Genomic DNA, 15,663 nt, shown 5'->3' with positions numbered 1-15,663 from the left:
GGCTCTCACCCCTATTTATTTTTTTTTTCACCCTTTTAGAAGAAAATAAAATATTAATTAATTGCATTCTCTAGAAGCTTCCCCCTTTCCAATAATTAATGCACTCTCTAGAAGATTCTCCCTTACAATAGAATAATTAATTGTACTTCTAGAAAATTAAATTACTAGAGGCTTCCCCTTTTCCAATAATTAATGCACTCTTAAAAGCTTCTCCCTTGCAATACAATAATTAATTGTGCTTCTAGAAAATTAAATTAATTAAATATAAAGTCTCCTTTTAATTTTAATTTATTTAATGACTTTAATTAATTTAATCAATTTTCTCCTTATTTCTCCACTTAGCCTTTGGAGAACGTAAACCTCCACTTAGTTGCTAAAAAGATAGGGACATTACAGCTACAATAAAACACAAATATATACAACCTAGTTGCAATCTTTGCAAACAGATCCACAGGAATCATATTTAATTATATTGTGTTATATCACCAATAGATGTCATCTCCTATGAGAGGTAAGTACGACAATATGTGTCTTAGGAGAAGTCTTTATACAATTTTAAACTTCAAGATTAAATAAATCAATAAGATTAGGAGTCCTCGTCATGAATCTAGACCTAATTTATGTTGCACAAACTATTATATTCTTATATTTGAAGATGTTCATTTAGAGATTAACTCCCATTTGATAATCAATTTAAACCCTAAATTTTGACGAGAAGACAAATTAATACCATACTTAGCGTTAGACATAATGATAAATTGTATACTTGTCTGTTATAATTGCACTACACAATTTATATTTTAAAACAATCAAGTTTAAAGAGCTTGCCCGTTGTCATCTGGGAGTCTTGTATTGATCTACTAAAACACAAGTAAGGCTCAATAAATTGGGAGGTTAAGTTTACAATGTTGTAGATTAGATGGATAAAATGTAAAACTAACCTAAATAATTCATATAATGACTCAATTTAATAATTCACCTCTGAATGGAGTGTGCCAAACCTCAAATCAATAGAACGCTCGACAATAATCTCAATGATTTTTAAGCCAGCTAGTGACGTTTTCGTGCGTTTTGTTTTACTCAGTTGATAACTTATTGCAGTTTGGCACAATATGCACAATGTACTACTTTAGAAGAAGTCATCGTCATAACCAGCTATGCAGCTTAATATAATGACAGCTATGCACCGTGCGAACAAGTTGGAAACAAAGGGGAATACAGCAGATAAAGTCTTCCATGGCTACTGTTACTACCATTTTAGGTTTTCAAAACTCAAACATTCCGTAAACTGGATATTATTTCTTGCACATTTATAGTGCATTGCTGTGAAGTGGGATTTGCAATGTCATATGTTACAAGTTGTCTGAGTCAGATGATAATTGTATGCAACTATATATAACAATATTCTCTTCTCCACTCTTCAAATTGGGAACTGAGAATTTAACATTTTGAGAAATTCTTCTTCAATTTGTCCATAAACCATTGATAGCTTCCATCCACTGTGTCTGCTGATTGCATGTGACTTGATTATCTTCCTTTGTAAGATAAACGCACGGGAAGCCTATAAATATGATTATTCCTCCCTCTGTAACACAAGCCGCAACGAACTCCTATCATACTCATCCCACTTCCCAGCCATCTTTCTTCTTCTCTTTCATAAGAAATGATGAACAGCTTGGTTCGTAGTGGGGTTGGCATTCTAGGTCTTTGCTAAATCAACCCACTTATATAGTATCTATATTGAACTTTATTTTTTCAAACTAAATGTGATGTTCATGATTGATGAGAAGAATCATAGATGCTGAGTATTGACTGACTGGTATAGGTCTGAATGTGATGCAGGAAGTGCATTTGCTTTGATCATGTACGGTGCACCAATGTAAGTAGTCTAAGCAGTTTGTAAATTTTCATTAGCCATGACCACAAATTTCTTGTAGAGAACATAATGATTAGATGGGCTTGTGTTGATATTGGCATTGCAGATGTACGTTCAGGAAGGTGATGGTGAACAAGACAAGTGGAGAGATGTCAGGGTTACCATATGCAATTGGGCTGTTCAACTGTCTTGTGTATGCTTGGTATGGCTCTCCTCTCATTAGTAATGGATGGGACAACGCTCTTGTCCTTGCTATCAATTCTATTGGCCTCCTTCTCCAGTGTTGCTTTTGCACAATCTATCTCCTTTTCGCCCTACCCAAATCCAAGGTATAATATATTGCATTGTGCTGATTAATGTCATCTTAGAATATTTACTCTTTAGGTTAGATGCTGATCTAACTAGTTAAATTTGGTGTTGCAGAGAATAATGGGGACGATGGTTGTGGGAGTGTTGCTGGCCTTCATAAGCTTGGTGACAGTTTCTATGTGGGGTTTGAATGCTCAGAAACAAATGGTTGTGGGAAGTACAGGAATGGTGGCCTCTATCATTCTCTATGCATCTCCACTCTCCAACATTGTAAGTACTCAATCCCATTCAAATTTATTGAAGTAGACTTGTTGAAATTGACATATTGCTAGTACTGACATATATGTTTGTTGGCATTGATATATGTTTCAGAGAACAGTAGTTCGAACAAAGAGCGTGGAGTGCATGTCATTCAACTTCTCATTATTTGCATTCCTCGGGAGTGTGTTGTGGTTGGTGTATGGTGCTCTCAGCAAAGACATTCTTATCATGGTAATTATTTATTCACCAAGACTGTTGATGAGTGCATGTCATTCTGTTTATCTTGAACGATCAGACATCTAATGCCATTTTTGTTTCATCGATGCAGGCCCCCAATTTTCTTGGAATACCATTAGCTTCAATTCAGATGATAATATATTGGATTTACAAAAGAAAACTACGATTAAGAGTGGCAGTTGAAGAGGGAAAAGTGGAAGTAGTAACAGTGGTTGAATTGGATAAAAGTTTGAACATGGCAAAGCTCCCTGCAGTTTAAAAGCCTTATATTCGGACCATTCCAAATGAGTTTCGAAGAGACTCAATTTGTTGAATGTTATTCTTGTTTTGAAATAGTTTTAAATACATAATATATTGCCTATTGAAGTATTTCATTACTGTTTTCTAAGAGAAAACAGCAGCAAAATTATTTATTACTGAGAGAGCTCTAATTGATGGAGTATTCTATGTAATGGAAAGTAATATGCTTATAAATGAGAAATAAGAATATATTATGAATTTAATATTTTGATACAAATTTTTACTTTATAGAAGTTGATACAATTTTAGTTATCAGTGTGTAAGCCTAAGGGTTTCTCGTCTTTTTAGTTACTCTCAATACATATTGAGGAAGATTTTGGTGGGCTCTTTCTAAACTCAAATTGGATGATACTTACAGAAGTGTCATTTCTTAAATGAATGATTGGAGTTGACACCTTTTTATTGTGTGAAAGTTAAGATAGAATTATATATTAATAAATCATATACATTTGATCAATTGGAGCTCTTGTATATTGAGGGTTCAAATTTTATGATCAAAATTCTACTTTTTGTAAAAGAGCAATTTAGTGCTTCATAAGAAATTATGTCTTTATTGTAGAAATCATGTAAAAAATATCAAATATTGTTACATGATAGTGGTAAGAAGATTGTGCGACATCATTTATTTTCTTTAAGTAATAAAATTATCAATACATTTTTCAAGTGATGCTTCTTTGGATATCACTATAGTTTTATAATTTTATTTATAATGGTAATGTGTTTAATCATTTTTTTATTATAATTTGTATTGTATTGTAATACTATGAAAATATTTCTATATTTGATCCTTCCTTTGCTATGACTATTTTCCATCAACCTTATTCACCAATATAATAAGCTTATGGATAGAAATGGCACAAATCATAGGATTTCAATATAATGTCCTACCAAAGGATTATGTCAAAAGATTTGAAATTGATTTGGAAGAGATAACATATGAAGGAAAAGAAAATTGAGAATTATTGTAAGGTAAAGAAACAACATGGAGCATAGAATTGACATCAATTAGTAAGTCAACATTTCTCTAAAAGATACCATACCTTTATAAACTAAAAATGAAGAATGTAAATAATGTGGATCTTAAAGGAAAAAGAAGTTAATAAATCAAAATGAAGTCATAAATCAAACATTGATAATAATAATAATAAAGATAACACAAAATGTTTGACCGAAATTCTAGGAATATAATGAAAAAATGTATGGGTATAATCCTATTTCATACTTGAGTTCCAAGATCCAATATGGATTGCACACATGTTGGTCATTATGAAAAAAATCATTTTGGTACACCAAATTCAAATAGCTAAACATCTTAAATCTAACAATCAGAAATCCAAATATAAATATATAAGCTGGTACATTAGGTGTGTGTGTGTGTGTGTGTGTGTGTGTGTGTGTGTTTTTGTGTGTGTGTGTGTGTGTGTGTGTGTGTGTGTACACAAACATCATAATCCCCTATCGAACATGCATAATCAAAATAAAATTTCAAGAAGCAAAATCAAAACATTAAAAATATTGAGTCAAGTTATATCTTAGTAGTAATAATCTAGCATAGGGTCTATGATAGTGTACCATGTTATAATGCTCATCAATCATCAATTTCATATTTAATTTTAAAATTTTCAATACAAAAAGTATATTAGTGGGTAGATATACTAGGGGAAAAATGAGAATTTCAAATCATTCTAATAATCGTGATAAAAATTTGTTAGTAAAATGTCCAATAGTTTTGAATTTAAAGTTGTTATTACTAATATCACTACCTGATCAAATCCAATATAGATTAAACTCACTTCCCAACACTCTTAACTTCTTCCTAGCTAGATCATAGCTTACACTTCTTTACTAGACTTATGTAACCACAATCAACAACATAAATTGTTCAGCCTTCACCTATATATATTGATTTTGTAACTCCACTACCTTAATCAAAACCTAAATGTGTTACCGATATGAAATTTTTAAAATATCTACTCATATCCAACTACCATAAGATAATATCTTATGTTCTAAAACACTTTTACATGATTGCACCAGCTAATTCACAGAATTTTGTGCTAGAGGTCAAACTCATTTGACTAACCACTAAGTTCTTCCTCTAGAATCTTCTTATGCACTATTCTTGATCAATTTGATGCCAAATCATCACGCCACTTGAGCATTGCCATTAGTCGCCAATCATCATCTAATTAACTATTACTCAAGAACTATGTCTTCTTTAGTAGCAACAGTCACCATATACTCTTCAATAGACATCCCCAATTCTCTCAATACTAAAACACTCATTGATCATCACTGCAACACTATGTGCATCATACTTATACTCAACAATAGAATACTAGGTCAATAGTTGACATCAATGATAAAACAATAATTGATCATCATGAATTCAAATCTATATCACATCAACATCATCACCAAATCATCGCATCATTTATACTGGTTATGCCAATAATTTTAAATACATCAAATTCAATGCTTGCATGGAGCAATTGTATCAAAGTTATTGATTATATAAAATTCCATATGGTTTCAATGATATTGATTCTTATCTATGATTTTTAGGTCTAACTTGATACATTTAATTCTAGAAGTATTCATAAAACTTTTTTTTTTTAAATTGATTATTATATTTTTATAGATAAACAGTGTAAGCCTCAGTACATCATAAAGTACATAGATAGATCCAGATATTCAGCATTTAGTCCCAAGTTACACATGTTTTCCTTCCTTATAGTTTTTTCCTCATCTTTCCCTTCTTTATCCTTTGATTAGGATCTGCATATAATCTAAGTACTAGGTCTTGTACTTATGTTAAGGATAAAGCATTGAAAAGGCACAAAATATGAACATAGAAAGGGCATAAAATTGAAATGTAAAGTGATAAAAGCATTTTCTTAAACAAAAATAAAATATACACCTAAATCATCATAAAATGCATCTAATAGAGTGAAGTAGTCATTCCTTAGCTAAGAAAACATATCTTAAGTAGTGTGATTATCAGTTAATTTTTTATTAAGGATAACACAAGTTTTTTATAGGGGACCCAAAACCCCAAAAATTTTACAAAAAGATTTAAATTTAAAGTTCCAAAATGAAATACTGTTCTAACCAATAGATACACCCACAGTGACAACCAAAGCTAGCACAAAAACCAATGTGGTCTAAGAGCTAATATTCTAACTAGAGAAAAAACAAAAAAGAGACAATAGTAAGGAAGAAGAAGCTAGACTAATTCTTCCACCTTTTCTTTCAACTCCTACTAAATGCTTTTGATCTTCTCTATGACCTCTCTGATGTCTTTTTTTGTCGATCTTGGTCTCTTTCTTCTACTTCTTCTTGGTATTGGATTGGGTACATTTTCCAAGACCAACATCCACCTCTTCTTTCTTAGCTTCCTCCAAGTCAAGCACTAGCTTCACCTCCTTAGCCTGCTCTGAGTTACCCAGTACCCTTTTCATTCACTCTATGGTAGTTTCAAGGAAACCCTGACATCTAGTTAGTGCATCTCTTGTTGCATTTTCTATTTTGCCAAATGTTCTCTTCATTTCTTCAATCATCTCCAGATTCCCCTTTTTCTCTACCTACTTATCCTTTTTCGCTTGCTCTTCCTCTTTATTCTACATCTCCTCCATTTTCCCTTCAAGATCTTTGCATTTTAAGTTCATAATTTGGGGGAATAGAATGTCCATTTATCCAATATGAGCGAGTAGAGGGAAACCATATTTTAAGTTGGAAAAACACCATGAGGAGGGACATTGATGGCCAGATCATTGATATCTTCCTATATAAGCTTGACACTTAACTCCTACTCATCAATCACTTAGCATTTGAATCCTTGCCTTTCTCTTTTCTTTTTCCTCCTAGAAAGAATTGCCCCTTTTTTATTTTTGTTTTAGGCTATGAGATAGGCCTTCAATCTCCTTATGTTTAGCATCTTGCAAAGAGATGAATAAATCATGCTCCACTAACTCATCATAGTCAACAAGCCTAATGGCTTCTCTTGGCTCCTCTTCATCCACATTCTCTTGAGGGGTCTGAATCTATTTTTCTTCAATTAACCTTGGAGAACTCATATCAGCCTGAGTAACCTAAGTTTCTTTTTTTCTTGATTTGATAGGAGAACTCATCTCAATTTGGACCGAACATGAAGAGGAAGGGGAAACTGGCACATTACCGCCCCCAAACAATCTCTCCGTGGATTCATAATTTTCAACTTCATGCTAATTTCCCATTTTTATATTTTTTTTCTCCTTCCCTTGTGATTATCATTTTATTAGAGAAAGGGTGTTTTACCATCTTAATTACATAAAAATACAACAGTAATAAACCTATGTTACTCTATTGTTATAAAATAGGGGGAAATAGGCTCCCCATCATTCTGAATGTCCATTGAGTCCAAACTAGATGATTCTAGATCCTCTAGATATATCTTAAATTTATTTTCCTAGGATCCAACATCATCTTCAATAGTGAATTTGTCTAACCAATCATATTGTCTTGGGATACAAGATGTAGGTAGTGGACAAAAGATAAAGAAAGAAACCTGAATATTCCCTAGGATAGTGAGATGTAAATTATGGTTGAAATTCTAAAAGCATTAAACCATCCATAATTCAGATGGAGTCCCTATATTCAAATTTTGACTTCTTATGTCTGACCTTCCTCTATATACCTATATTAGCTAATTCATCCTCTCTTTCATTACCCTCTTGATATATATGATTGATTGTGATCTTGTCAAAGGTTTGACATAGTGAGAGGGATCTAGATAAAATTTATCTTGGTCTCTAATTAATGAGGGATCCTTACCTTATAGCATTTATTATAAGTGTGGAATTTCTTTCAATCTCTACATTCTTGCAACCAATATTTTTACATAGTTCTAGTCATTTAACAAAAGTTTTTGATTCTACCCAATTATTAGTTTCTTTTTCCTATATATCTTTCTTTCTTTTATATCCATGCCTTCTAATTTATGGATACTACAACTAATGTCTTCTCTATCCTACAGATTCCCTCTTGAAGCTCCATCAAAATTGAGTTTAAACCATCACTCCTTGTGTGGTTTTTATTAGCACATATATCATTTGCTTGTTGAAATCCACCCCCCAAGGACTCCTATAAAGGGTGGTAATTTTACACCTATCCATTTGCTTCTCATTTTTTCATCTCGATGAGACATTAAAACCTCCTTCTTTTGTTTATTCAAAACCTGACTATTGGTAAATTCAATGATAGAAGTCTCAATTTTAATAAGAAGTTGGTTTATTATAAAAAATTTATAAGTAAATAATTAGAATACTAGTTTTTTATTTGAAGGATTTAATTTTATTTTTTAAGATATTTTATAGATCTAAATAATTTCAAAAAAATTAATACGAATTAGATCTATTGTACATAGAGAACCATATATATATATATATATAGTTGGAAACTTAAAATTGGAACACTAGTGGATTTAACCCTAAATGGTGACCAAAATTTGCGACCAAGTTTTTAAAATGGTTTGGTTGGTCGTATTATAAAGCAAAATTTTGTTTTTTTTTAATAACTAGCCCGTGTTGGTCGCAATTGCGACAAATTACTTTGGTCAGAATTGCGACCAACATGGCAGCATAAAACAAAAAAAAAGGCAAAAATGTAATTCACATTTCATTTGTGCTGTGAGTCTGCGAGTCTGTGTCAACACTTGCGCGAAAAGGGTACAAGGGCACAAGGGCACGAGTGCGTTAAACTTTGTTGTGACTTATTCCTATGTATTGATCATTCATGTTATGGGCATTTTTGCTCTTCTTTTTGACTTCCCATTTAGCAAAGGTATTTAAACTTTCTACTAGCTACTCTTTTCTGCGAAAATGCCTCCCCTAGCTGGCTTGTTTCTCCCTTTTAACGCCTGCTACATTCTTAACACGGCTTCTCTTTGTTGGCGCCTTGAAATCTCCCGCAATGGCCACAGCTTTCTATCACTTCCATGAATTTCTTCATTTTCCTACTCTCTGTCTTTAATCTATGCATGAGATGGGAACCTCTTCAATAAGCTTCCTCTTTGTTTGTTGTATGGGCGGCTTTCACTGCATTTTTCTTGTACTCAGCTGCTCGTCTGCTCCTTTAATCAGCTTTGAGTGTAGCTGGGTGCACTTAGCAATTGAGGAATTTTCTAAGGACATAAAATTAAGACCCCACTAAACACCCACAATTTGTGTTATTAACATGGATTTGGAAAAAATAAAATCCCATCAACGCACTCGGACTCCTAAATTTATGAAAAAGGAATTGAGGAGCATATATGTTGTGTTTTTTCAACCCTAAATGAATCATTTTCACCATTCAATATTTTGGAATATGAAAACTTCAAATACAAAGAGCCTCTCCTTAGGGTTTGAACATAATCACTTATTCTTTTACTGAGCCTTCATGCGGTTTCCTGGAATTTTTTTTGGATGATTTTGCCACTATTGTTTAGAGCTTTTCGCCATATTCTCCATAATTTTTATATGAAGGTAACTATGTTTGAGTAATGAGAATATGGTATCATGTTGCTTTCAGACCTTTATAATAACAAACCCCTTATCGTCTTCTTGTAGCATTTCATTTTTATGTTTGGAGTAGAATCCGTGGCTTTTCCTACTAAACATTTGGGCATTCTTCACCATTTTAAAGGTATATAGTGGGTTATTTCCTCCACAGAAAAAGTTATGTTTTTCCTTTCTATTCTCTGCATATAATTCTTCCATCTTCATTGTAGGAGTTGGAAGAAAATCATGGGGTTTTGAAAATCTGTCATTATTGTTGAACCCAACTTTTTTTCCTATAGAAGATTTCAATTTGTAACTCACATGCAAGTATCTCAAATGTTATAAATCAAGTTTCATTTTCTTAGAGACTTCTCACTAGATATTTTTGTTGGCATTTCATGAGTATAGCTATTTGGGTCTGGTTACTATCATGTATGTCTACAAGTGTTTGAAAACTCATACACTTTTTTCTTTTTAGTTATGCATGTAATATCTCCAATATGTGGTTCTCTTTTACTTCTTCTCCTATGTTTTAGACCCCATTCTTGCGGGATTACACTTTGAAACAAGATTCTAACTTATCTGTGTGAGTGACAAAAAAAAATGAAATCTACATGAACAAAATTTCTTTCATTCTTGCTACGATCATGCACATAGAAGCTTAAACCCCTTCTAATATTGCCTTCTTTCTGTTGTATAAAACCTAAATGTATATATGTTGCTTAATTGTTAGAATTAAATCTTCAGTTGAAGCTCTAACTCATACATTTTATTAAAAATCTTTTGTCTTGCTGATTCAGAACTTTGGATTCATAGAATTTTTATTGTGAAACTAATTAGATGGAAGCAATTGAAAACTTTTGAAGAATATGAATATGTTTACATTTTTATTCTACAATGCATTTGGTGATTCTCGTGGATCACCATGAAAAGTGCTGGTATGAATATTGTAATTTGTAATTTATTTTTTTAGTATTATTCTATTATGGTATGATTAATATTGCTACAATTGATGAATTAGATAAAAGTCTTCTAGGTTCAAACTGTATGTACTAATTTGATCAAAGTTTAGTTTCTATTTATATCTACCGATTTTTCACATCAAGAAGAAGTGCTTGAAAAAATAGATTACGGTCTTCTTCCTTTGAAATGGATGTCGTTTGAATTGACACTGAGTTTCTTATCAAATGCAATTGGCTACTTTGCATAATTCACTATAATAGAAATAGCAACACCAACTACTTGTTACTCTGATAGGAAGATAAAGCATATACATTGAAGTACGCAAAAATGATATAAAAAAAGGACAAGTATAGGCTGCCATAAAAAAAATAAACAAAAAAAATGTAAAGATGCCCTACAGATGATTCGTTTGAGGCTTTTTGAATAGATCTCATTTAATTACGTCAAATAGATTTGGAGGGGACAAAGCATATTTGATTGACTAAACTTTGACGTATCTTATCCATCGTCATCGTATGCATCATCTTATCTTGGAATCTGTTAGGTTAAACCTCAAGAAAATAAATAATCTATTTTCAATTGTGTGTTCTTCTAATCTAGAATCTGATAGGAAGATAAAGCATATACATTGAAGAACACAAAAAATGTTCTAGAATAAGGACAAGAATAGGTTGCCCATATAAAAAAATAAATGGAAAAAAAGAAAAGATTCCATACAGATGATTCAATTGATTTTTTTGACTTGGAACAATGTCAAACAGATTTGGAAGGGACAAGGCATATTTGATTGACTAAATGTTTAGGTAGCTTATCCATCATCACTCTATGCATCATCTTCTCTTGGAATCTGTTTAGTTAATCCTCAGGAAGCCTAGACATCATCATCAAAAGTATTGTCTTCTCTCGGACTTTGTTTCTGTAAGGGTTCTTCATCTTCAGAATCAGTGTATGCATGTCTCCTTCATGATTTTGCTGAAACTGGAGAATTTGTCTCGCCATCATCAGAGTCTTCTAGACCTGCAGCTGCAAGAAGATCTTGGGCATTTTTCGTATTAGCTTTTGCCTTATCACTCATATAATTTGCCTCATTTTCCATGGCAATATCAGGTTCCTCCATATTAGAATCATAAGCCTTGTGATCCTTATCCTTCTTCTTTTTCTTCTTTTCCTTCTTTCTTTTCTTTTCAGACTGACCAACCTCATCATCATCATCATCCCTGTCCTTACGCTTACTCTTCCATAATTCTTTCACACGTTCAAATTGCTCCTCTTGTTGCATCACCCACCACAATTCTTCTTCTTTCTTTCTCCTTTCCATCATAATCCTTCGTTCTTCCTCAGCTTTCCATTTTTCCTCATCAACCAGGACAAGTTGGTGTGCTACTTCTAGCTTTTGACGGCTTTGTTGTTCTTTGCGTTCTGCTGCGTCTCTATGAACTTTGGTAGCATCAAGCAAGTGTTTACAGTAGTCCACATGCAACTCTATCTTCTTCTCATCAAAGCCATGTGTATGAGGGCTTGGCACTACTGACAGATGTCTAAACACACGGAGCGCATTCTTTAATTCAGACACTGCTTAACGAACCTCATCAGCAGTACGTTTTTGCTTTTGAAGTGTTGAAGTTGAAAACTTCTGCATGGCAACACCAACATCAAAGCGTAACATATAATTTGAGGGTGCCAAATGTACTGCTCTTAATAATGTTCTTTTACAATCTTGCCACTATTCAGCTTCATAATGTGATCGAGCTAAATATAATAAAATTTGGGTGTCAGTGCCAAAATAGAATTTCCTCAAACAATTTTGATACATTTTCACTGCAAGCCCAAATTGTCCTTGTGCAAAGTAAACATGTGCTAGATTTACCCACACATCAGGCATCTGAAAAAAGATGTTTCCTGCTGCAGCTTCTTGAACCTGTGTGAAGATTTCCTTTGCAATATCAAAATGACCCCTTTCGGCTAGCACAATGCTTGCCCCATTTGCAGCATAGACATTTCTAGGTCTCTGAGCCAACACTTTACAATACAGTTCCCTAGGCTTATCAAGATGTATTCCCTCCGCATCTGGATCCTTCTTCTCATTGCATGAAGCTGCAAAATAATTCCAATTTCCAAGAGAATTAATGTCAGCATAAGCATCCTTACCATCTGATACATTTTGTGCAGCTTTAATTGTTTCTTTTGCTTTAAGCCAGTCATCTATTTTCAGTTCCAGGTTTCCAAGCATGGTAATCGCATTTACTGAGGTTTTATCCACCTTAAGTGCCTCCCCAATCAATTCTAGGCTTAGTTGGATCTCATTTTGAGCCTGGGCCATGGCTGCAAGTCGTAGATATGCATCCACATAATCAAGAAACTTGAACAATATTAGCCTGTACAAAAGATTTGCTTTTTCAGTGTCATGTAGCTATTCAAACAGCCTAGCAAGATTAAATAGTATGGTCTAATGATTTGAGAGAAAGAGTTGAGAGATAGATGGAGAGAGAGATAATACAAGTGATAGAAAGACTCCTAGATAATATTCTTGAGGAAAATGTGTATTATAGTCCTTACCATGTTTTCCTTTGATCTACCAAAAGGATGGTGGCATCCTGCAAATGGCATGGCTCTTTCTACCACTTATATTATCTCTCTCTCCATCTGTCTATCCATTCTTTCTCTTAGATCATTTCACCAACATTCCCAAATCAAATCTTGACCCTATTTAGTGGATTCACAACATAAACTTCAAATGCTTCTCCTATCAAATATGTAGATTTCACAATAGCTAAGAAACATAATTGTAGGCATCATGGTCACATTTTTTTGGAAACGTAATTGGGTTGTGTACCCAAGCAATGCAAAGAAACTTCCACACCTTCGATTCCAAGTCCAATTCATATGTAAGAATGATCGCTTGCCAATAGTTGCTGAATACATCTGTAGCTCATGAATACAAGGTCCTCCAACAAATGTATTCAACAACTGTTGGCAAGCGATCATTCCTAGCTCATGAATACAAGGTGTAGGTCATGAATACAAGGTCCTCCCACAAATCTATTTAACAGATATTGGCAAGCGATCATTCCTAGCTGCTTTTGTTTTATAAGGTTTGTCTCAATCCCAATAGGTTGTAGTTTCATTTTCTAGATGCACTTCGCCGCTTGGGTATACAACTCAATTACATTGATTCCAAAAAAATGTGACCATGACGCTTACAATTATATTTCATAGTTGTTGTGTCCTAAGATCTCTTATGACCCTTTACGACCATTTACGATCCCTAAGAATAAATCTTAGAGCTCTTAAAATTTCGTAAAGGGTCATAAGAGACTCCTAGGAGGGGCCATGATGAGCTTCCACCTTCACGTGGTTGGCCCTGCTAAGTAGAGAATGCTATAGTTTTCACAAAACAAAGAGAAGCTCAATAATTTAAGGTCTTAGTCCATAGACAAATTAAATTAGACTTATTATCCAAAACACATAAAAAACATGCACATAAACATGGTAGGCACTAAATAGAGATAGTTGGAAGAGAATTAAAAAAAAGATTAAGGATTATGTTATTTTAAGAAATATTTAAATAACAATTATAAATTGAGTTAAATCAATAAGTATTCTTTTCTACCTTTTCCAATATAAATTTAAATATTTAATTTTAAAAAATAAATTGTTGACTCTAAACCAACAAAAGAGTAAGTTTGAAGAACAATATTAGTTTTACAAATTTTAAAAGCAATACTGATTAAGTGACACTAGAATAAGTAACATATGTACAAGATGTCATAGCCGACATTTGTATAAGTAACATTTATTTGCATAGGTGACATTTTCATAACCTCATCAGTAGTACGTTTTTGCTTTTGAAGTGTTGAAGTTGAAAACTTTTGAATGGCAACACCAACATCAAAGCGTAACATGTAATTTGAGGGTGCCAAATAGTAGTAGCGGCCAGCAATTTCATAATCACCTTTGCTATGATAAGATCGTGCAAGATTATAATATGAATGAGATTTCATGAGAGGGTGGTCTGTCGAAACAAGAGCTATCTCAGTCAACTGGTCATTTGGATCTCCACATTGCTAATCACTTGGATCAATGCTTTTCTCTTTCTTCACAAAATAGATTTGGTCCCAGAGTTTAGCAAGTCAAGAAAGTGAATTATTTAGGTTAGTGTCTCCCCTCCCAAATGATTTCCTCAAAATCAATATAGATGGGTTTTGAAGGAGTAATCCACGTCCAACAGGAATGGGTGGTACTAGTAGTGGAACTTTAAGCCCTGTTTAGTTTTTCTTTTCTACTTCCTTAAGTACTCATTCTAAAAATTAGATGGAAGCTTGGGCTATTCTCTATACTCTTGAAAAAGCCTATGTAACAGTCTGGAAAATGATTTTTGCAAGATGGACTATGATTCTTGTCACCCTTCTGAATAGTGGAAATTTTCTAGATTGCTCTTGGAGGCTAGCCCTGGTGGCTATGCTGATGTACAATTTAATATGTTTGAGAATGAATATGAACCTTTTTTTTAATATGATTCTATATGTTAAGTAGTTAGCTATAGATGCACCCTTATGTGTGATCTTTTTTCTTAAATCAATATAAAAAGGTGTGGCCCCTCAGGCCACAATTTACATGGAAATGAAAAATGTAAAATAAACATAGATATGAGATAAGAAAAATAATAAACAATGGAATAATAACAAAAGCAATAGCCATTGCTAAAGTCTACCCTTCTCATACTTTGTCACTTGCATAAGCTCAAAAAAAGAGATGATATAAGCCCTAGAAAAGACATAGTTGTTGAACCTAGGAATTCTCATAAAACTTTTCAATGGGGAAATCGTTTCTGATCATGCATCTGAAAAATAAGTCTCGCCTTAGATTTTTCTTAAAATCACAGTCAATGAATTTAAGGCCCCAGTGACATTTGTTGTTGTTCAAAAGCGGCACCATACTAGACTATTTGCAAACAACCATGCAGATAGGCATTCTATAGATAGACTTGGGAACATCTTGCCAAGTCTTCAGTACATAATAAAGCAACTAAATTTCATAAATTGTTTTTTTGATAGTCGATTTGTTTAAATATTGCCCATCAAAAATTACTTAGTATATCTCATCTTTTTTCTGCACAAGAGCTTGCAGTTCTGAAGAATCTGATAGCGAAGAATTTGAAGAAGATATTGTAGCAAAGGTATATTTGGTGTTCTTTTTTAA

At 33.2% G+C, this 15,663-nt stretch overlaps 1 protein-coding gene and 1 pseudogene across 1 annotated transcript; one reads left to right on the top strand and one right to left on the bottom strand.

Annotated features, from left to right (window-relative positions):
• Positions 1-1,429: 1,429 nt before the first annotated feature.
• LOC149551610 (bidirectional sugar transporter SWEET3b-like) lies at positions 1,430-3,052 on the top strand. The gene is made up of 6 exons (XM_089789714.1): positions 1,430-1,703; positions 1,843-1,879; positions 1,983-2,205; positions 2,300-2,455; positions 2,558-2,677; positions 2,775-3,052. The coding sequence occupies exons 1-6, from the start codon at positions 1,664-1,666 to the stop codon at positions 2,940-2,942; spliced, it is 744 nt and encodes a 247-aa protein (XP_089645840.1). The 5' UTR covers positions 1,430-1,663; the 3' UTR covers positions 2,943-3,052.
• Positions 3,053-11,226: 8,174 nt separating this feature from the next.
• Positions 11,227-14,465, bottom strand: LOC149551609 (protein CTR9 homolog pseudogene; annotated as a pseudogene).
• Between the last annotated feature and the right edge of the window lie 1,198 nt (positions 14,466-15,663).

The sequence above is a fragment of the Cupressus sempervirens genome, chromosome 6 (genome assembly GCF_028749045.1).
Source record: "Cupressus sempervirens isolate cs-2001-9-10 chromosome 6, ASM2874904v1, whole genome shotgun sequence".
In the NCBI taxonomy this organism is placed as follows: domain Eukaryota; kingdom Viridiplantae; phylum Streptophyta; class Pinopsida; order Cupressales; family Cupressaceae; genus Cupressus; species Cupressus sempervirens.
Note: the sequence above shows the minus strand (reverse complement) of the source record. Positions and strands in the feature narration are given on the sequence as shown.

Bases quoted from the DNA above. Each gene is read 5' to 3' on its own strand.
- LOC149551610 (XM_089789714.1), top strand. From the start codon at position 1,664: ATGATGAACAGCTTGGTTCGTAGTGGGGTTGGCATTCTAG. The intron at 2,456-2,557 runs GTAAGTACTCAA...TATATGTTTCAG, and splicing joins CATCTCCACTCTCCAACATT to AGAACAGTAGTTCGAACAAA. The intron at 2,678-2,774 runs GTAATTATTTAT...TCATCGATGCAG, and splicing joins GCAAAGACATTCTTATCATG to GCCCCCAATTTTCTTGGAAT.